The sequence below is a fragment of the Camelus ferus genome, chromosome 21 (assembly GCF_009834535.1).
Source record: "Camelus ferus isolate YT-003-E chromosome 21, BCGSAC_Cfer_1.0, whole genome shotgun sequence".
NCBI classification, from domain to species: Eukaryota; Metazoa; Chordata; class Mammalia; order Artiodactyla; family Camelidae; genus Camelus; species Camelus ferus.
This window is the reverse complement of record NC_045716.1, coordinates 8,198,391-8,220,932: the sequence shown is the minus strand read 5'-3', so window position 1 is coordinate 8,220,932 and position 22,542 is coordinate 8,198,391. Positions and strand designations below refer to the sequence as shown.

The 22,542-nt window shown below is 48.0% G+C and overlaps 1 protein-coding gene across 4 annotated transcripts in view; it reads left to right on the top strand.

Annotated features, from left to right (window-relative positions):
* Positions 1-20,326, top strand: part of TNN (tenascin N) — a 59,242-nt gene extending 38,916 nt beyond the window's left edge. For all 4 annotated transcript variants that reach the window (XM_032463687.1, XM_032463688.1, XM_032463686.1 and 1 more), the window contains 8 exons: positions 1,714-1,977; positions 4,246-4,376; positions 5,441-5,573; positions 6,026-6,177; positions 10,228-10,324; positions 11,148-11,315; positions 16,946-17,109; positions 19,159-20,326. In XM_032463687.1, coding sequence (XP_032319578.1) covers positions 1,714-1,977; positions 4,246-4,376; positions 5,441-5,573; positions 6,026-6,177; positions 10,228-10,324; positions 11,148-11,315; positions 16,946-17,109; positions 19,159-19,299 — 1,250 coding nt within the window. In that variant the 3' untranslated portion in view covers positions 19,300-20,326. The remainder of the gene's footprint in view (positions 1-1,713; positions 1,978-4,245; positions 4,377-5,440; positions 5,574-6,025; positions 6,178-10,227; positions 10,325-11,147; positions 11,316-16,945; positions 17,110-19,158) is intronic.
* The last annotated feature ends 2,216 nt before the right edge of the window (positions 20,327-22,542 follow it).

The following is a 22,542-nucleotide window of genomic DNA, read 5'->3' as shown; positions in this document are numbered from 1 at the left end:
GGGCAGAGGGAAGAGTATGTGTGATGGCCCTAAGCTAGAACATCACGAGATGATTGAAGAACTGAAAGGCTGGGGTTTCTGGAGCCTGGAGGGTGGGAGAGAACCTGGCATGAAATGACGTGAGAAGGAGGAAGGGTCAGATGATACAGGACCACATGGTGCCTAAAAGAGGGAGTGCTGTATTTATTAGAAGAAAAGTCACGTGATGCGATATTCATTTGAAAAAGATTATTCAGGCTGCAGCGAGGAGAGTAAGTGGAAGAGACGACAAGCGTAGAAGGGAGAAGATTAGTGAAAATGGTCTGGTAAAAGCTGGGGGAGAGATGATGACAAAGATTTGGACAAGTGTGGCAGCAGTAGGAAAAAAGGGGACATTTGGGCACATATTTTGGAGGCATAAATGACCGTATTTGTTGATGGATGAGATGTGAGGCAGGAAGAAAATGAGGAACCAAGTATGACCTGTGCTTCTGACTTGAGCAACATGGAAGATTGGGGCATCATTTTCTAAGAGATAAAAACGTTTGAGGAGGAATGTTAATATTTTTAGATATTTAAGCTTGAGATACTTGTGAGATTCCTTGGTTAATTGAATGACTACTTTCTTGGTCCCACAAATAATTTGTTGAGTGTCTAATACACTGCGGTGGATATGCGGCTGTAGATACAAGTCAGAAGCTCAGAACTGGTACGTACTAGGGAGCCATGAGCATCTGGCTGACATTTAAGGCTATGGACACAGGTGAGATCACTTGTAGAGAGAGGAAGAGAGGGAACCTTGGGTGCCCCAACATTTTCAGGGTGCTGACAAAGGGGAACTGAAGAGGAGGAATCAGAGAGTGGGGAGACACCCAGGGGAGTGTGGGGTTATGAAAGCCAAGAGCCGAGAGTGTCTCAGGACAGGGAGTGGCTCAGCTCAGCCAAACGCTCCTCAAAGGTTGAGCAAGGTGAGGATGACAAGGGTCCACTGGATTTGGCAACATGAAATTGTTGGTGACCTGGACTAGCGGTTTTAGCATGTGGTGTAGAAAATGTCAAACTTCACTGAGTTGATGGGTGGATGGGAGGTGAGGGGTGAAGCTAAGATACGCAGACAGTTCTCCTAAGAAGTCTGTCGGTTAAGGGGTTACAGAGGGAGAGCCTAGACCATGTTTGTCTGGGCGTGATGGTGGAGGAGGAAAGACTGAGGATGTAGGAGAGAGGGGATGGAAGACAGGGAGTCAATTTCTCGAGAAGGTGGGAGGGCTCAAAATTCAGAGCAAAGAGGGTCTAGGTTTTAACACAAGAAAGCAGCGGGGTCTTGGACAAGTCTTTTCATTTCTCTGGGTCTCCATTCTCCTTTCCTTTTATGAAAGACAAGAAGGTTGAAAGATATGACTTCTGAGCTCTCAAATTCTATGAAACAAAATAACTAGATAGCATGGAGATAACGAAAGAAGTGGTTTCAGTCACAATTTGGGTGGCTTATCCGTTGCTCAGAGATTTTTATTTTTATTTTATTTTTTTATATTTATTTTTGTAGAAGGAGAGAAAATTTCCATGTTGATAAACTTGGAGAAGATCTCATCCCTTCCAGGTTTAATATGCGGTGGCTTGTTTCCCTGGGGAATGTTTTAAATGAAATTGTATTGTTAATAAAGATAACTTGAATGGTGATGGGGTGGTGGGATCTCCTCCCTGGGCTCTAAAATTCAGCCTTTCCTTTTTAAAAAGAAATTGACAGCCCCCAGAACCTGGTGACCGACCGGGTGACAGAGGACACGGCCACCGTCTCCTGGGACCCGGTGCAGGCCGTCATCGACAGGTACATGGTGCGCTACACCTCCGCGGATGGAGACGCCAGGGAGGTCCCGGTGGGCAAGGAGCAGCGCAGCACCGTCCTGACGGGCCTGAGGCCGGGCGTGGAGTACACGGTCCACGTGTGGGCCCAGAAGGGAGACCGGGAGAGCAGCAAGGCCGACACCACGGCCCTGACAGGTGCTGTGAGGGACGGGGACACGTCGAACTCTTTGCACCTCTCAGGAGAGCGTCTTCCTCTGCATCTGGGCTGGAAGGGGAGCAGAGAGCACAGCTGTTCCACTTGAGGGCATTCTTCCACCTTTTTGAGATAATACGTCGACGCGACAGTTCAGGTTAAGATGAAAGCGTGTAGCGGCAGCTGTGTGAAAGTCAGACTGTGTGACTCTTCAAGGTGATTGTGCAGGAGGCGGTCCCTCACCACCCCACCACCCAGCCCAGCTCCCGGGCTCTCCACCCTGGACGTGAGGACCCGGCTGGGCCTCAGCTCCAGACTGGAGAAGAGGGAGGCAAGGGGCCTCTTCTGCTCCCATCTCCAGATGGAGGGCTGTGGCGGAGCAGGAGGAGCCTCCTCCCCTCCCTGTCCCTCTCCAGTTGGTGACTGAAGGGGCCTGGACTACTTGTATTTTATGTGCGTGATGAGGCCCTGGTCTTGCTGAGCATCACAGAGACAGGCCTTGGAGGGACCTGACAAGATCACTGAGCCCACCCTGGCCTCTTCAGACAGTCCGGGCAAGGCCTGGCCGTCCCCTGTGTGGCCGAGTGCCCCATGTGCGGCCACTGGAATTAGAGGTGTCTTGAATTTCTTTATTATTTTTGTTAGTTACAATGAACAGAAGTTTTAAATAAAAAAAAGTAGCACATGCTTATAGTAAAAAGTTTTAAACTAAAACAGGTGTGTAGAAAGAAAAACTTGTTTCCATGTTCCAGACTCCCTAATACCCAGTGCTGCTGTCCTAAGAAAATCCACATCTTCCTCCTTCTCCCCTCTCCCCTCCCTCCTTCCTCTTTCTGTCTCCCCCTCCCTTCCTCTTTCCCTTATTCCTACTTCCTCTCTTTCTTCTTTATCTTTTCTTTTCTTCACTGTCCCAATTTTATTTTATTTTATTTTTTTCTTCACTGTCCCTATTTTAAAAGTCAACAATGTTTCAGTCTTTCTTGGTCATAGAATTGTGGAAGTAACTAAGACAGACATCTCAAGTCTGTCACCCCGGGAGATGGGTGGGCAGTCAAACAGGTGGCAGAAGCCAGCTGAAGACACATAAAGAGTTAAGGTTTTGCTTTGATTTTGAAAGCAGGAAATTCAGTCTTTCCATGTGATGGATGGAATAAAATCCATACCAGATGCTACGCTTTAGAACGTCACACCAAAGCTGATATTACAGAAACTCAGAATTTGTCAAAACATCCTAATTCAAAACAACAGCTGCCTGATTTCTATTAAAACACTGCAATTCAGTTCTCAGCCGAAATGCTACTGGAAAGAAAATAGCCTGGAGACATCTTTTTTGGAAAATTCTAAATTAAAATCACCTTCTACAATAATGATTTTTCAGAATGGAAATTTCCACTCATACCTTGTTTGGTTAAAAAAAAAATGAGCCATCTGACCAGTTAATGTGGTGTTGACTAGAATTTTTGCTGAGCTTTACTTTACTTTTCATGGTTTACAGCGTACGCACACCCACGCTCTCCCTCTGGTGTTTGGGTGGGAAAGTGCGTAGGAACCAGAAGAAAGGCCCTGCTTTTCCCACATCTCTACTCCCCTTCCTTCCTTTCTCACCTCCTTTATACAAGCACGTCCCCCACTTCCCCGTTCTGTACAGGGTGCACACCTAAGTCTGCTACTTAGTTATGTGAGAAATAGAGCTTTTAGTTCTATACCAACTTCATTTCCATCATAAGCCCCCATTCTCCTTGTTGGCTAGAAATCTCAATAAATTTAGTGTCATATGCCTTCCCCAGGGCTGTATGTAAAGTCTTGGGTCATTTCCCAAGGCCAGGCATGGGGCAGGGGCCCATCCCTCATTTTATTCATCTTTCCGGGTAGGTGTTCGCTGAGTGCCCCTGGTTCTGCGTGCCAGGCCTTTTCAGGTCTCGCTCACTCCACTTGGGGAGCCCTGCCACCTTAGGGAACCCGTCTGCTAATGTAGATGGTTCCTATCCACCACTCTCCGGGGATCTGCTCGGGAAGTGGAGCCCGGGTTCACTCCCTCTGGGACCTACCCAACCCCCTGTTCCTTAATCCTCTTGTCCTCAATGGATGTATACTTTTGGAAACACAGGTCCTAGAGACCTTGTGGCAAGGAAGAATGGAGCCTGCTACCTGCTTGAAGGGAGGAAGAGAAATGGGAGGATGTACAGGGAGAAAATATAAGCCAACACCTCAAAAATGACCTTTCCCCTAGTTATCTTAGTAATAATAATTACCTGACTTTTTATATACAGACATCGACCCTCCCAAAAACCTTCGTCCGTCTGCTGTAACACAGTCTAGTGGGATAATGACCTGGACACCCCCCTCTGCTCAGATCGATGGCTATGTTTTGACCTACCAGTTCCCAGACGGCACTGTCAAGGTACTGGATGCTAAGGAGCATCTTGTCTTTCCTCTTGTGCCCCTGCCCTGCCCCCATGTGAAGCAACTCACTTGGGCAACCGGCTTGATAGCTGGTTCCATGGCAACCTGCTGATAAATGTGTTGATCCTTATCAATCACCTGCTATGTGCAAGCGACAGGGCTAAACACGGTCATTTGTGAACAACGTACGTATGGTCCCACTTTAGAGGAGTTCCACCCTCTTCCTTTGTGCCTTCTCCTTCCTATCTGACCATCACGTATCTGCTGGCCACACATCTGCCCCATGTTATTTGTTGTCTGCCTTCCCCAATAAATGTTAGCCCCACGAGGACAGGGAACTTTTGTCTGTTTTATTCTATTATTTTATCTAAAGTGCTTGGAACAAAGCACAAAGTAGGTATTCAATAAATATTTATTGAATGAATCGATTAATCCTTATTTCAAGGGTTACACTTCCCACCTGGAACCTGAAGGCCAGCAGATTTTCATAACTTGTCCCAGTGGAAAATTATTATTCTCTTTCCTTGGCAAGGAAGAAAGAAGGGAGGGAGGAAAAAAGGAAGAGCCCTTCGATGTACTCATCATCTCAGTTAATGCTCACGACAGCCCTGCTAGGGAAGTTAGCTCTGTGTTTACAGAGGGAGTCAGACAGGTTCAGAAGAAAGATTGTTGAAAAACCAGCTATTTCCCTGCCTCACAGACAGCAGTGGCCAGTTTCACCTTCCCTGTGATCTTCTCAGTCTGGAGTGGCAGGGGTGGCTGTAGTTGGTGTCCCAGCATGTATCTGGGTGGTGGGGGGCAGCGGTCTCCGGGAGACCTAGTGGGTTCTCCCCATGCAGCAGTGCCAGGTGCTGGTTCCCAGCTAGAGCTCCCAGGAATGCTGAGTCTCCATGGCACGGCCCATCGGAGAAGGGCTGGGACCTCCTGGGGTTCTGGGTGGCCCTTAAAGAGACAAAATTCCAGCCTCCCAGGGAGCTTTGGTCGTGAGCACCAGGGAGTGCTGTTGACACCTAGGCTGCTGGGCGCGATAAATGAATGACTGACTGCTGTCTCCTTTGGTAGGAGGTGCAGCTCGGAAGAGGGGACCAGAGGTTTGAGTTGCAAGGCCTCGAGCAGGGTGTCACCCTCCCGATCTCCTTGGTTGCCTTGAAGGGTGATCGCCGGAGCAGGAGTGTATCCACTACCCTTTCCACAGGTAACGTGGACTCCTGCACTCGGAACGAGAATGTGGTGGAGGACAAGCATTGGAGAGGCCAGAAAAGGTGTCCAGGGAGGAGCAAGTGCCTACAGGGTTATGGATTTCTCTAGGCATGGGGAAATGGAAGTGGAGTTATGGATTCAAAAGAAGTCCAATCCATGGTACAGAGACTCAAGAAGGGAGTGAAATGGGGTATTATTTTGGGGGAGTCGGGTTGGGGGAGGAAGTGATGTGAACTTGACCTTGTTCCCAGAACATTTGGAGGGTTTGTTGAGAGCAGAGTGAGTGAGAAAAATAAGATGTGAGTGAAGAGTTGGAAGAAGCAAAGTAGCAGGAGGTTCCGAAATAACTTCTAAACAAAATAAATTATCTTAAAATAGAGGACTAGCCCCACTCCCTTCCACCCTTGCCCTTCTCCTAATGCTGCTCGCTCTCTGCTTGGCTCCCAGTTGGTGCCCGTTTTCCACACCCTGCGGACTGCAGTCAAGTTCAGCAGAACAGCCACGTGGCCAGTGGCCTCTACACCATCTACCTGCACGGGGACGCCAGCCGGCCCCTGCAGGTGTACTGCGACATGGACACGGATGGAGGCGGCTGGATTGTGAGTCACACAGAGCCCTGGGCGGTGCCTTGTTTCTCAGCCGAGGGAGCTCTGTTTCTTCTTCATCGGTGGGAGAGAGGAGCTTTGGTGGCTTGCAGCTGTTTTTAGAGCGATCCCGCCCCACTGTAAGAACGGGGCCAAAGCACTTCTCTCCTGGGATAGCTCAGCTTTGTTAAACTAAGGCTGATGATCGGGAAGGTTTGTGGGTATCACTGTCTACTAATGCCCTTAACGTGTATATCACCTACATCTTACTCTCTGCAAAGCACTCTCATAAACACGACCCTCACAGGTAAGCTATAGAGTAAGTGAAAGAAATTATTATTTCTATTTTATAGATAGGAAAATTGAAGCCCACAAGGAGAAATGCCTTGGCTAAGTCACATGAGGTAATGACCAATTTGGGACCAGATTTCAGGACTCCAGCCTCCTAGATCATTGATCTTCCCAATGGGTCAGCTCAGGCCATCCAAGATGGAAACACATGGCCTCTTTAGGAGCTCAGTCTTCTGAACTGGTGTCCTTGGTCCCAGTTCTGAACTCTGGCTCCAAAGTACAGAAGCATAGCCTTTGGAGCTTTGACAGGAGAAGCTGAAGCCTGAGAGAGGGAAGCTTGGCAATGTTCTGATCATCCCTCTTCTGCGTGGAGGTTTTATTCTCTTGGGCCATTGTCTGCTGAAACTACATGGCATCTTCTTTGATTGCATCCGCCTGGTCCAATTATATGATGAGCTGCTTTTGAGAGTTTCAATCTGATCTTTCCGTCCCACCCCCGATCCCCTTCTCCCTGTGCCTGAACAGAGAGAGGCTCTCGCTGCCCCAAGGCAGCCTTCCCCGCTGTGCATCCACCACTCCCTGTGGGAAGGAGATAGCACGGTCTCAGAGAGCTCGAACTGTGCACACGTACACATTCGCTCAGGGGCCTGGGAAACCACAGACACTCCAGCAGCCGTGGATAAAATGAGACCATCTGATAAGCAACCAAGAAGAAAACTTATCATCCGCACAGCTGCATCCGGTGGCTGAAAGGCAGTAATTGGGTTGGATGGAGGAGATTCCTGACTGACTTATGAAAGTAATGGAACAGAATGTAACGTGGGAGGCCTTTCACCTGACCGGGCTCACAGGGCTGCACCTGCTGTTTCTCAGCTAAGCGTCCTGTCCCTTCAGGCGTGAAGCCAGTTCCCTGCCTTTGTCCCCCTAGTTGACCACTGGCAGGATGTTTGTACTGTCTCGGGTGGCCTCTTTGAAAGCCAGCCTCACATAGGGAAGGAGATGTGTGTCCAGGGCAACTGTTAGAAGGAGACCTTGAGTCTGTCTGCCTGGGAATACCCGTGATTTTCTCCACAGATATTCATTGAGTGCCTCCTGTGTGTCAGGTGCTGTTTCATATCCTCAAGAACCAGCAGTGAATCAAATAGACAAAAATCCCTGACCTCTTGGAGCTGGCCTTGGACATCTTGCCCATGCATGTGACCTGGTCACTTCCAGAAATAACAAAATCACTCTGGGTCTGAATCAACACCAATCCCCCACCTGCTCCCAAGCCTTGTTTTCTGACCCAGACTCCTGAAGGTAGTACAAGCTGAGATCCTGTAGGGTTCTCCTCAAAGCCACCACGCTCCAGAAAACATACGGAATCCCGAAAACTTCTCCACCGAATCTTTTACTGACAGTCTCCATGTTTTTTGGAGTTCAAGAGTCTTCCGTCACTGAAGGATGGTCTTAGTACATGGCTCTTATAAATCGAGCTTCTCAAATCTTTTTAAGGAAATGCTTCTCCATCCCAGGCAGGAGGGACCCAATTTGATGAACAGGCCAGAAGAACTCTGCCTTGAGGGTGGCTGAGGCTATGGGTGGGAGGGTGGAATGAAGACCATCAGGGAACACTTAAGTATCTTAAATATTTTCATTTTTGTTTTCCATCTTGCAGGTCTTAAGGACTACATTAGAAGCTCTTTCTACAGGCATTTAAATGAGATTTTCATTTTTTTTCCTCCCAATTTAGTCTTTCAGGACTAAGTTCTTGAGTGCAGTGAAGCTCTGTAGTACAGAACCAGACAGAGGTTTTTTTTTTTTTCCCCCTTGAGACTTATTTGCTAAGGGGCTTTCATTATCCCAGATAGTTCATTATAAGGCATTTTCACCTCATAGAAGGGGATGGACTAGATTCTGACTGAGTCAGTGAAGTCTGCCCCATCAGGATGCACAGATGATCCCTGTGGGTCAGTTCATTTGGAATCTGATAGAATAAAATGCAAACTAACATTTTATTGAGATATAATAATAACTTATTACCTCTGTCTGTGCCAGACTCTGGCCTCAATACTTTATGATTTATCATGATTAATGACCTTGCTGAAGCTTTGGTGTAGGAGAATGACAAATGGGCTATTAACATCTTGATCTAATAGTTTAGAGAAGTGAGGCTTGTCAAGTTTAACTAACTTGTCCAAGGACACCGCTAGTAAGTATAGAGCTGGATCTAAATAATGATGATGCAAAGAGCACCAGAGCCATTTTTTGGAGTTTCCCCAGCCAAGCTGAAGCATTAATAAAACACACACATGCACACAAAATGCTTGGGCACTGTGTTCATTGATTGGAAACAGAGACCAAATGCCTTCGTAAAGCATCTGTCCTCGGAGGGCAGGATCAGACGGAGCCTGATCTTCTAATGTAACTAATTACATTAGAGAGAATGGAATTTGATGCGATGTGTGTGGAACCGAACATTGGTGCCCATACCTGCCCTAGGATTCCACTGTCCGTGATACAGGAGTAGTCCCAGGGAGGGGAGGGGAACAGGTGCCGTGCTAGGAAATGAACAGTTAGCCTCAGAATCTTAAGAAATGCTTTTTGAACAGCAGGCTCAGTAGAGCTGGGGTTTTCCAACTTCCTCATGGAAAGACGAGGCAGTGTTTTATCCTGGCGTCAGCCGCTGACGAGTTCTCTGTGGGACTTTGGCTGTTTGCTGTTTTGAACTTTCACATCTGTAGAATGGCACCCATACACTTGCCCTGGAGTCAGCCCTTAACAAATGCTCGATAAACACTCGTTATATAAGTGAATGAATAAGAAAAGAAACAAAGGAAGCCAGGAAAGAGATGGGACGTGTCTGAGATGCACACGTGAGAAGAGGGAGGGGGAACAGCAGTGTTAGTGCGGTGAGCTGCTATTTGCCGTGTCTGTCCATCCCTAAGTCCTGCTCAGAGGCTCTGTGTCCTTTGCACACATACGGTCTCATCGAGCCCTCCCAGCACCTCCGAGGCAGACACCTCCTTCCCGCTTCTAACCGTGTCTGAGAACAAGCCGACTGAGGCTCAGGCATAGAAATGACTGACTCACCGACCCCTGCCAAGGAGGGGCCATGGTCCACCTCGGACCCCCATGCGTTGGTGCCTTAATTCCTTGCTTCCTGGGCCAGCAAAAAGGGGTTGGTGCTTCAAAAGTTCGCGGTGAGCTCTTAGCATTGTCGTGGGCAACCTGCTCTCGCCTCCCTCCATGTCTCTTCTCAGGGGAAAATGCCAAGAATGCTCAAGTATTAGGAGGTTTACCTCGCCAGATTCAAGATAAAGTGCTTTATTTCAAGGCATGTCTATGAAGCATGATGGAAAGGAGGGAGATTGGATTCTGTGTTGGGGCTTCTGCTTTTGGTAAACACAAAGGAAAGTAGGTGGAGAGAAAGACGCCATTCCAGCCTTCTGGAGTTCCAGGCTCTTTCTTTTCTTTCTTTCTTTTTTTTTTATTGAATGCCCTGCTCTACCTGCAGGATTTTTTTTTTTTTTTCCAGTAGCAGTACTGTCTTCTCTGAGCCCCTTTCTCTGAGAAACGGCTGAGTGATTAGCCATCAGCGCTGGAAGCCCAGACCCCAAGAGGCAGTCCTGACTTCCTCCCTGCTCGCAGTTCCACTTCCAATCCATCACCCCATCTGTGAATTTTACCTTCTGTCCACCCTCGGGACGGCCCCCAGTCCATACCACTGTCCTCTTTCTTTTGGTCACTGTCTCTTCAGATGTGTCAGAATGAAACATCCGTCTCCCTTTCCAGGTCTTCCAGAGGCGGAACACTGGACAGCTGGATTTCTTCAAACGTTGGCGGACCTACGTGGAAGGCTTTGGGGACCCCATGAAAGAGTTCTGGCTTGGTATGACCTTTGAGCCTCCATAAAGGAGGGAGAGATTTCCCCTCCACACTCTGAGGAACCTGCTGACCTCAGTGTTGGTGGGGCCATGTCTCTGGGAAGATTCTCCTAGTCTCTGGGCTTGGGAGAGGGTGGGACTGTCATGGGTGGGTGGTCTTTGTGCATCTAAGCCCCACACAATCTGTCCAGAGCCTGGATAGCTTAGAAATCTCAGGAGTAGAAAAACAGTTGATTGGTTGGGATTCTGGGCTCTCACCGGGAGGTCACACAAGTCCCTGAAATTCTGCTGGTAATGCCAGTCATCATGGTGGTGTTTCTCCCCTTCTCCCTTTGCTCTATTCTGGAGCAGATGTTCATAGAGAATGAAATAGTCAAAAGCATCAATTGGGAAATGAAGAATTAAAAAGCAATAATCTGGATGCTCAGTGTCTGATAGATGATGTTTGTGGTTTGCTTGGCACAAAAATCCCCTCAGTGACCTTAGAGTCAGTGGTTGGTCTCCTCTCCCACTTGGTGAGGTGAGTGGATGATAAATAGACTGCTTTCTGCTTGAGAGAGAAAGAGTCAACGGGGGCAGCTTTACCCCATGGTTATCCCCCACTGTTCCCTCCCTGAGGGAGGACATGGTCCCCACTCTCATTCTTTGTGACAAAGAAATAACGGGATGAGAAAGTGAGCCCCCCATAGAGAAGGTATGGGGACGGCTCCCATCAGCCAAGGAGGTCAAGGCTGAGGCAGCTTTTGGAGGTGCACGTCTCGGGTGCTAGTGGTGAGTGCTCACACACATGGGTTGACTGCTTACTGGAATTCCATTCCTTCCTTTTAGGACTCGACAAGCTACACAACCTCACCACTGGCACCCCTACCCGGTACGAGGTGAGAGTGGACTTACAGACTGCCAATGAATCAGCCTATGCCATCTACGACTCCTTCCAGGTGGCCTCCAGCAAGGAGCGGTACAGGCTTTCCGTTGGGAAATACAGAGGCACAGCAGGTAAGACAGAACGTTCCCTTCCCGCTGGGGTCTCCTGCTCGGGGTGGCTAGGGACGGGTCTGCCACATGCCATGGGTTTGCGAAGGTGAATTGTCCTCCTTATCCGTTGAGGCCCTGCTCCCTGCAGGGGGTTGAGGGTAAATAGAGTCGGGAAAGCAATCTTTGATCATCATCATGTACACACTGATCCGCCACCAGTAAAACCCCTTCTCTCTTTTTTTTTTTTTGGTGGGGGGAGGTAATTAGGTTTACTTCTTTATTTATTTTTTAAGAGGAGTAACTGGGGATTGAACCCAGGACCTTGTGCATGCTTAGCATGTGCTCTACTGCCTGAGCTGTACCCTCCCCTTCTTTTATTTTGAGGGGAGGGTAAAAACTTCAAGTTTTTTTTAGGGGGTAATCAGGTTTAATTATTTATTTTAGAGGAGGTACTGGGCATTGATCGCAAGACCTCATGCACTGAGCTATGCCCTCCCTGCCTTCTCTTATTACCCCCCCCCCCCCAGTTTGGGCTGTTGTCTGTTAGCTGAGGGACCCATGTTATGAGCGAGTTCATGGTGTCTGCCCACCCCTTGTTCGACTTCAGCTGTGTGACTGCAGTAGTGTGTGTGTGTGTGTGTGTGTGTGTGTGTGTGTGAGATTTAAATATTTTGTGGCACTTTGTCATAAATAAAGACAGAAGAATGAAAGTGCTGATTCAAACAGTAAGAAGTGTAGGACTCATTAACTCCGCACAACTGTGACAACACAGAAATTAGCAGTTCAGCTGAAAGTCGGGGAACCTTAACCTCGATGAGCTGCTCACTGGATTTAAGCCAGCTGGTGGTGTGTTCAGTTGTGAAGGAAAAGAATAAAATTAAGCAATGTGACGAAAGTATTGGAGTCACATCACTGAGTATTTTATTTGAGAGAAAAACTGCGATTACTGTTTTAATACTGTGCTTTAAACCTATATTTATGGTCTTTAAAGCCTGGCAGGTTAGTCTAGTGTTTGGCATTGCAAGGTTTTGACTTCAGTGGGACTGTGTAGGGATGTGTTACCAGCCAAATCGGGTGCCTGGGTCAGACATGGTCTCTCCCCTCAGACTCACATGTAAGTAGATGAATAATAATATAAGGTAACTTCTGCAAAGAGTCACAGAAGTGGTACAGAGAATAAAGAGCTACAGGAGTGTGGAGAGGTGGGTTCACTGGGGATGGGGCGACTGCAGGAAGCAGCTGGGAGCTGGAGTTGGGTCTGAAAGGGTACAGCTTAGATGGGAGGAAAGTAGCCGGGCTTGGGGGAGTCCAGGGGTGAGCAAAGCCTGAGCACAGGCAAGGAAATAGGGGTGCACCCTTGAAGCCTTGCAGGCCTTCTCTAAACTTTCCACTTAAGAACCCCCTAGGGCAGGGGACTGTGAACAACCATTGCTGAGTGTCTGGGGCCATGATCGGAAGTGGCCAACCGCTGGTGCAAGGTTTGTTTCAGGTTTCATGATTTAATTTTTTAAAAATCACATGAATTTTGCATTTGCTCTTGTTTCCCGGTGCTTAGTGGGGAGCCTGGCGCAGAGCAGGTGAGTTGAAAAGACGCTGCTGCTAGGTTGGCTTTTCTGCATAATCTTACAGACGTCTCATACTGTAAGGACAGGCTCCGAGACCCAGAGAGCTTTCCGAGGGGCAGTGAAGGGGTGAGTTTGGTGACAGGGTGACATGGGAGGAGACGAAGTGGGAGGGGTAGGCACCTAGCAGAGGATGAGAAATTTGGGCGACGGGTGCGGGGAACTGTTCAAGGGTTCTGAGTAGGGGTTGGGGGGTTGGGGGAAAGTGTGCGAAGAATTGATTCAGGGAAAAACAGTCCTTGGAAAAAAGCCACTGCAGCTAGAAGAGTCTGTACTGCTTTGGGTACTTCTGTCCTCTGGTTCCCTTTGGATTCCTTCTTTCTTTGCTGGTCCTGGTCTCTTGCCTCCTGGAAGCAGGCTGTGTCGCCGCTTTATCGTATACAAAATACAATACAAAACGCAGAAGTCAGGCATAGGCAAAAAAAAAAAAAAAAGAGTTAAGACACAGTTGGAAATTCAGGTAATTATAAGGATATGAACCAAATGAGGGGAATTTAAAGATGCCCTTTTGTAGGACTAAGCTGGCTGCCGCCCCTCCCCCGGCCCCTAGCTGTAGCTGAAGTCGAATTGCATTGGCCCTCCCAGCCGTTAAGGGGGAAGAGGGGTGTGCACTGCAAGCTCCTTTAGACCTGTCCACGGTAAAAAGAATCCATAGTTGATCTAAGAAAGAAATGGAAAATTTTATTCGAGCCAACCTGAGGGTTGTAACCCGGGAGGCAGTCTTCCAGAAAGCTCTGAGGACCATTCTGCCTGTTAGAGGTCAAAGCGCAGTTATATAAGTTTTTGAAACAAAGGGTTCTAGTCAAATGACGTATTATTGACAGTTTACACGATCCAGAGCTACACGTTCAAAGCAGCGGGTCATGGGCCTTCGGGGTCCCTTGATGAGATTAAGAGGGAGTGTTACCTCCTGGTTAATGCAGGTGCACAGTACACACGAAAGGGGAGAGGGGAGGTCCATAGGGGCAAGGAGAAGTTTTATTTAAAATTGTTTCTCGTCTTCCCATAAATTATGAACTTTATCTCATCAGACTCCTTGGGCAAATATCTAATCACTTTTCTTTCCAATACTCTGTTCACTGGTGACCATGGGGATCAGTCACCACCTTTCTTTCTCAGGCTGAAGAACCCCAGTCTTCACAGACTCCATTCTTGGGACCTTCCTCAGACAAGACACGGAGTGGGCTGTTTCCCTTTGGCACCCGTGCCCACATCTCTCCCTGAAACCCAGCGCCTGCATCGGCCTCAGGCCTGCCCTCCCAGGCTGCCCTGCCCCCTTTCCTCTATTAGTCAAATATACCTTTTCTGAGGCCCATCTTAATCCAGTAAATGAACTGATGCTAATGGGAAAATGAGTGAAAAGGAGTCAACATATTCGTGAATTACTGTGACTCTCCTCCGGGGGACTCTGCATTTTAACTGTGATTAGGGGGTAATTCCCACTCTGAGCTTGTTCAGGCCGACGGTGCTGGTCGCTGGAGGATGGCTTTTTTAATGGGAAGCCTTGGGAGGCCTTCAGTTCACACCGCATTTAGGCAGTGGTCTAGTCTCCCCTATGTACTATCATTCTTACTATTAAATTCTGAATTACAGTGGTGGGGTTAGTGCCATTTTAATTTTCCTTATATATGTTGATTGGTCCCCAAGGAGGGTTTTGAAATTTAGGAAGCTTCTGGCTACTCACGTCCTGGATAATGAGGGACTGTTTAGAGGACATGGCATCCAAATAGAAGGTGAACATTCTGATTATCTCCATGCACCTGCCAGCTCTCCCCAGCTTGTAACCCTGTTACTGCTCATTTTAGAATTGGGGATGCATAGCTCTGGTGGAAAAGTGCGGTTGCAGGCTTTTACCCGACTCAGACTTTCCAGGTGGGCCCTGCCCTTAACTTTTGCTTCCACTGAAGTTGAATCAGAAACCCCTTTATTCCTCCCTGAAGGAAGCTCCAGCAAGGTCACGCCATGTACATTTAGTTTCGGATTCTGAATCTTGGAGTGAGACAGGTGGGGCAGTCTATGAACTCTACTTTCAAGATGCTGCCGTTCATCTAGTTAGAGATTATAATGAAAACATAAGTAGGTAGACATTCATAGTGGCACAGAATGACTTCCGTGGGCTAGCCAATCATTTATAGCTGATTTCAAGTCTCACCTGCTGGAGACTCAGAGCTGCTCAGACCAGGGATGGTCCACTCCCTGGGGACCCTCGGAAGTGTGACTGAGGAACACGACCAGCATTCCGTGGGCTGGGGCCAGGGATGCCAAATATCCACAGTGAAGAATTGTGCCACCCCAACTGCCAGTGCCTTCCTAGCTTTGAAGTGGATTTTTAAGTAGTGGCACTTAAAAGGAAAGAAGGAAGACATTATTGAGCACACGGACAAAAGATAAAGTTAGAGGTGGCACAACTCATTCTCACACTGGCCCATTCCTGGTCCCAGGTGGAGGGTGTTCAGGGTCCAGACATGAGGTCCTGTGTCTGTGTGTGACTTAAGGGAGTTGTGGTGTTAATGGCGTCTACTGGTCTGAGATGGCTTAGCTGCCTGGGTCATCTTTCTGCCTTAGGAAGCACTAGAGGAGAAGAGTTGGTCCTGGAGTGGCACTTTGATGAGGTGGGTGCTCACCCGCTCAGCAGCCCCACCCGGGCTTGGGTTCAGACCTCTTACGGGCCGGCCACCAACCCCTCCCACCTGCTACCTGAGAAGAACGAGCTTCCCCCACAACGCTATTATACTACAAGGGCACTTACCTCTCCTCAGCGTTTCCTCCTGAATCTCCAATAGAAGGGAGTCTACCCACCATTGGCGTTTCTACTTTATCTTCCTTAGGGAGATAAGCTTAATAAATCAGGGCACTGTCTCAGGCCAGGGTCCGATGACCAAAGAAAAGTTGAGCTTTTGATTTATGAGAACACTGGCTATCTACATTCTGAACATTAGTGTGGCTTCAGTTCCTAGAAGGTAGAAAATCCATCTGCAGTGGGGGAAACCCTGACAACTCAGGCCACAACCTGTTTCACCTTTCCGTATTATCCCAACGCCCAAGGTTAGATAACCACAAACACATCTTTAAGAAATAGCCTTTGCACAGATTCCTAGAAAACAGCCCTGGGAACTTTACATGCACGTTCGGTAAGCTGTGCTCATAAAGGGGTTGCCAAGGGAGCCACTGTGTGTTATTTTGAGCTGAGGGGGGCTATCTGCAGGAACTCTGAAGGGAGGAGGAGATGGCTGTGAATGAAGTGACAGCTTGCCCTTCTGTAACTGGAGAAAATTAATGGGGGCAGTCGGGTTGCTGTTTCAGGTGAGGCAGGAAGGAGACAATCTTTAATCTCCCAATATATAATTAATTAATATATATTTAATATATAATTAAAGATTATATATCTCTCCCAGCCACCCGCAACTATGTTCTTGAGAGCAAGGACCTCTGTTTGTACCCCCAGAGTCGAGGAGTTTGGTTTTGGATATGTGGGTATTTTACTGTGAAGCCTCTGAGTGAAACTGCTATTAAAGCTATTGGATCTGTAGTAGGGGAGGAAGAGGGTGGGAAGGAATAAATGTGGAGTTCAAGATTTGTGGATACTAATATTTATAAAATAGATACACAACAAGTTTATACTGTATAGCACAGAGAACTATATTCAATATCTTGTAGTAACTTATGGTGAAAAAGAATGTGAAAACAAATATATGTATGTTCCTATATGACTGAAGCATTGTGCTGTGCACCAGAAATTGACACAACACTATAAACTGACTATACTTCAATTAAAAAAAATAATATATATATACAAAAAAAGCTATTGGAGAAAAAGGTCTGAAGTTTGGGTGACAGGCCAGGAAAGAGAATCTGTTCATCTGTGTCGTGTCCTCTTCTTGGAGACTTTGAGAAAGTGGAGACTACTTGTGGTACAATGGACTGAATCCTTGGAGATTTTTCCTGCCGAGTCCTCTTTAGGGCCAGAGTGTCCTCACCCCCTCAGTGGTGAAACTTGGGCTCTCCCCTCTTCCCTCTTCTCTCCTGCAGGGGACGCTCTTACTTACCACAATGGATGGAAGTTTACAACCTTCGACCGAGACAACGACATTGCCCTCAGCAACTGTGCCCTGACGCACCACGGCGGCTGGTGGTACAAGAACTGCCACTTGGCCAACCCCAACGGCAGATACGGGGAGACCAAGCACAGTGAGGTGGGTGACAGGTGAACATCTTTGCCCCAGGCTCTGCCCAGATTCAGTTCCCAGGGCGACACCCTCCAGCTGGATTTGGCTGCCCCTCTCCCTTGGATGCCGGAAGTTAGGGCAGTAGGGCTTCTTCTCCAGGCTCCACGGCCTTGAGGTCAAGGCCCTCCAGGCCCATCTGCTGCAGCCCCTCCACAATCTGTGTTCCCACCAATGCTGCACCCTTACTCAGCATAGGGGCGCTCCGGCTGCCCACTGCTGAAAGGGGTCACACAGCATCTCACTCTGCTAGTTCACGCATGTAACAAAACTCCATAGACTGGGTGGCTTAAACAACAGACATTTACTTCTCAGGGTTCTGGAGGCTAGAAGTTCAAGGTCAAGGTGCCGGCAGGTCCACTTCCTGTTGAGAGCTGTCTTTCTGGCTTGTGCATGGCTGCCTTTTCATTTCACCATGTCCTCACATAGTGGAGAGAGTATACTGGTCTCTCTTCGTGTTTTTATAAGGGCACTATTCCCACTGTGGGCAACCCACCCTCATGACATCTAACCCTAATTATCTCCCAAAGGCCCCATCTGTGTATACCATCACACTGGGGGGCACGGCTACAACATATGCATTTGGAGGGGGGCACAAATATTTTATCTATAACAGACACCTCAGATATTTTTTCTAGTTGTTCTCTAAGTTAAACCAGAGCTATTTTTCTAGGTCCTCTGATTACAGGGAAAGTGAAGTTTTCTGCCTTAAGTCAGACCCACCCTCGGATCCACTTCATCCAGAGCCTGGAGCTTCGTGCTAAACCAGTCTCTCCATTTCAGGAGTGCCAAGAGTTCTCCAGGGCTCCTCGCTCCTCCCTTTCTCTGAAACTTTCCTATCAGTGATTTCTCAAACCTCTGTGCCCCGAGAACGTCATCTTCATGCCCCCGAGAACGTCATCTTCATGCCTCACGAGCTCCCAGGCATCTCCTGTCTGCTCCCTCACAGCTTCTTGAAAATTGCATTTTTGTTCCTTACTCATCATTAATCCAGCCCCTCCATGAACTCTCAGAGTCCCCTTCCTGGGTTTCTAATTTCCCATCCTGGGTGTTGAGCCTAGCCTTCAGGAAGCCATCTCTCCCCAGAAAGCTCCTTGTACCGATATGACTGCAAATATTAGGACATCTGAAGACCAGGTACATTCTGATTCCTTTGGTGAGGACCAGGCAGCAGGGACTCCCAGTCCTTCTGTGATTTTTGCAGAGGGAAGAAGAAACTTGCCCCCAGGGAAGCCAAGGAGGGGGGGCCCATGAATCATGGTGGCAGCATGGGGCCCGACTCGGGGAGGCCTGCGATCAGAGATCAAATATTTGCAGTGAGCAGCCAGCATGCCCTAAACCATCCCCGTATTTGCTAATAAAAGACATTCATCTGGTTAATGTGCTTTTCACAGTCTGCAAGGCATTTAGCTTCTTGTTTATTATTTACCTCACAAATTAAAATACATAAAATTGGTCACTTGGGCTTTTTATTGGCCAGGTTGCAAGGTTATTAAGTGAATTAAATATTATTGCACTCACCAGTCAAAAGACATAAAATGAAATTTAATTTTCAGCAGGCTATTCGTTACCCCAGAGCTAATATCTAAACAGTCTAAATTGAAAATGATTTTACACAATTGGCCAATTAATATGTTTATTTTTGCCCTTAATATTTTGGAAAGAAAAAAAAGAGTGAGGCAAAGATAATTTGATCATTGCTGACCATGTTGACCCCCTGTTATCTTTACTGCTGCTCCGACCTCACCCACGTCCTGGGCACACACCCCCATCTTCCAACCATTGGGGGCTTCCAAGTCGCCAGCCTGTCTAACCTCAGCTGTCCAGTAGGGGGCACATGCTTCTAGAGTCCTCCCTCACTTCTCTTACAACTATTCCAGTCACCTGTTTCTTTTTCTGTCTCCTGAGCAGAGAGGGAGTGGTTTCCCTGGCAAAGATGCATTCCTCTGTACCATAACCCACCCTACCCTCTCCCAAGTGCCTCTTCTTGATGTTGCCTTTTGTTTTTTTTAAACTTAGGGAGTGAACTGGGAGCCATGGAAAGGACATGAATTCTCCATTCCTTTTGTGGAGTTGAAGATCCGCCCCCATGGCTACAGTGGGGAGCAGGTCCTGGGCAGAAAGAAGCGGACACTGGGAGAAAATTCGAGAACATTCTGATGACCCATTTGTGCACTCTTCGCACGAGACAAGACCAGCCCAGGGTTGGGGCAGCGCAAGTGTGGGGCGGGGTGGGTAGTGGTGACTGGTTAATGGAAGTCTGAGAGATGCTCGTAGCCTCTGGTTTCTGAGGCGGCTGGATAACCTGCAGGACAAAGCATGTCACCACGCTTCTGACCATAGAGGTTACTTCTTTGTCACCTACATTTTTGCCCATCTATATTGGGGACCTGAAAATCAATACAAAGTAGCTGCACAGTGTGTATGGGAAAGACAGGACTGGGACTGCAAGGATTCCCGGGCCATCTTCAGTAACAAATATATGGGATTAGGGGGAAAAAAAGTGAAAAAAAAATCATCCAGTACTTCACCAATTCGAAATCTCTGGAAATTGGTGTATATATGTATTCAAAGCTCTGCTAATGCAAACCTTCTATCTAAAAAGAAGCACCAAAGACAGGGCTGAGGTAGCCTGGAACGTATCTGCCATTACCACTGGGTTTTGAGGAAAAAGGTGTAAATCTTCCCCTTTAAAAAAAATTGCTGGTGTTATGAGGAGGAATAAAGGGAACCAAAAGGGACCAGGAGGGATTTGGATTTTGCTAAATTCCAACTCGTATCCGGCATGCTGGAAACCCCAGCATCCATGTTCCTGCTACTTTTAAGCGCCCCCTTTCCAGCCATCTGCATAATCACTTTCATAGATCTGCATATGTTGTGAATAAATTCTCACTCATTTCAACTTTAAATAATCTGACTCTCTTGATAATTGGTTCTTCCTAAAGACTCTTTTCTGTGACAACCTTTCATACCATCAAGTCCTCAGCCTCCCTCCTCGCCCTGCCCCCACTCCGTTGGACCCCTGGGTTTTCTGAAAGTGCTCAGCACCAGAGGCTTATTGCTTGAGTGGACGCGTGGCAAGGTCAGACCCTTTGGGCTCATTTTCCTATCACTTTGGAAGGTTTTTCTGTAGCGAAGTCAGTGACCACCGAAGTAACTTAAATTCCTGTTCAAGGAAAAAAAAATAATAAACCACTTGATTAAAAGAAATTTGCCTCGTGTTGTTTTCCCCGATAAGTGCACTTGAATTCTAAATTTAACCTAAGTGCATGTGAAGGTACAGTTTGTGCATCATAATGGAATTTGGTTGGCTGTGGTCTCTCGTGTGATGGCAAATAGTGGTATCTGGAGCCAGGAGAAGTGAGTGAGTAGGAAGGAATTCAAATGCCCTAAAAGCTGTGGTCCTCCTCCAGGACTTTGGGATTGTTCATTGCCTCGGGTTCTCCAGGTTTTAACCTCTGGTGGAATGCCAAGTCATACTCTCAAAAGAGTGTTTGTCACCCTCTGAAGTTTTCAGCCCCCTACACACATGCACTGAGCAATGCCGTAGTGACTGCTGGATCCCGTAATGCGTGGTCTGGATGAAGTATGGTGCCAGTGTTGGGGCTGATAGTTAAAACGTGTTTGCACGTTGTTCATTGATTTGGCGAGAATTTAAGTGTCTACCTGCTAGGCACTGGGGAGGCAGGGATGAGCTCACAGAGGTGAGCAAGCCAGACACCGTCCTTGCACTCCTGGAGTGTGTGTTCTGTCACTCACTCCCTCACTCCCTCATTCATCCAACAAATATGGATTAACCCCTATTATGTGCCAGGTTCTACTCTAAGCACTGGTGCTACAGAAGTGAACCAATCACCCGATTCCTGCCCTGTGCTTACAGTCTATTGGTGGAGATGGACAATGAACCGCAGATTCTTGTGCAATTCTCAGAAGTGATAAGGGCCATGGAAGGAAAATACAATAGGATTAAGAGGTGGAAGTACAGCTTGGTGGCAGAGGTGGGGGACTACACCAGCCTCTTTGAGCAGCAGATATTTGCAGAGATCAGCCAGATTTCTTTGGTCTTGATCCGGCTTCCTGAGGGCCAGAGCCTGAGTGAATTTCCTTGTCTGTTTTAAAGGTTCTCCTGCACACCTCTTGGTTCTGAGGCCTCTGGTCTTTTGGTGGCACGCAGAAGCCTCACCTTGGTGACTCAGGAGCCCTGGGCTCATCCCAGTGGGTGCAGGCTTTTTAGAAAAGAAAAGCCTCCTTTGCAAGGCAGATCAAACCTGGAATGATTCAGAGCGGGATGAGGGGGTGGCTTGGGTGCGCAAAGTGGGCAGCGCTCCCAAAGCTAACCATGCTTGTGGAATGGGCCTAGGGAGGCAGGACTGCTGGGCCGTGGCCCTTCTGACTCGGCAGGTCTGGGCCGGGGCTGCTGCTGGGTGGGCGACCGCCCGTGGCCTATCTGCTCAGGTGCACCTGTGAGGCAGTTAGATAGAAATGAGCACTGGGCAGGGGGAGAGGGAGGGGAGGAACTACCCAGAAAATAACAGTACGCCTGCTCTCAGGAAAAGGGACTCCAGAAATGTTCACTTTCTCTAAAGGAGGGCCAGCAAAAGAAGCCAGTTAAAATCAAAACGCGGCAGCTGTGCATAAGAGAAGGCCCCGGGGTCACTTGACCCAATGAACCTGCCCAAAAGGGGATGGGCGTGCCGGGGTGCAGGGAACCTGAGCCGGCAATCAGTCAATCAATCAATCAATCATGAAACCAGGATATAAAAACCGGAGAAAGAAAGGAACGGTGCCATTTCCCCTCTCTTGGGTTGGCCTGCTCCCAGTTCTCGGGAGGGTACTATCTTTTATTATTATTATTTTTTTTGCTTTTTGTCTCTCATCAAAAATTCTTTTTTTTCGGGTGACTAAGAACCGAGGTAGTTCTTATTTCCCTTTTCCTGGTAACACACCAACCCGACATTTTTCCACCGCTGGCCAAGAAGAGGACTTGGGGGAAACGCGAGTCGTTCCTTGGGTTCCTCTGCTTGTCGGCCCCCTGCTGCTCCCAAGGGCAGGGCAGAGAAAACCTCAGCTGACCCTTCAAGGATTCCACTGGGGCAGGGAAGTGAGTGGGGGAAGCCCCTTTTCAAAGGATGCTTGTCTGACTGAGGAGAACATTCCAGCCCTAACCTTCCGTGCCTAACCTCATTTTAGTTGCCACCAGCTCTGACAGCTCCTGCTCTGGTAACTGAATATGGGCCCCAGGCAAAGCTTTCTGGAGAGAACTGCTTTTCAGAGGGTCCAGCACTTTTCTTAGAGCCAAGTTCTGAGCCATCAGGGTTTTGAAGCTTAAGGGACAATTCCTACCTGTTAGGACAAACAAAAGAAAACAAAAGCTGTCTTGGAGGAGACAGGCTGCCAAGCCAG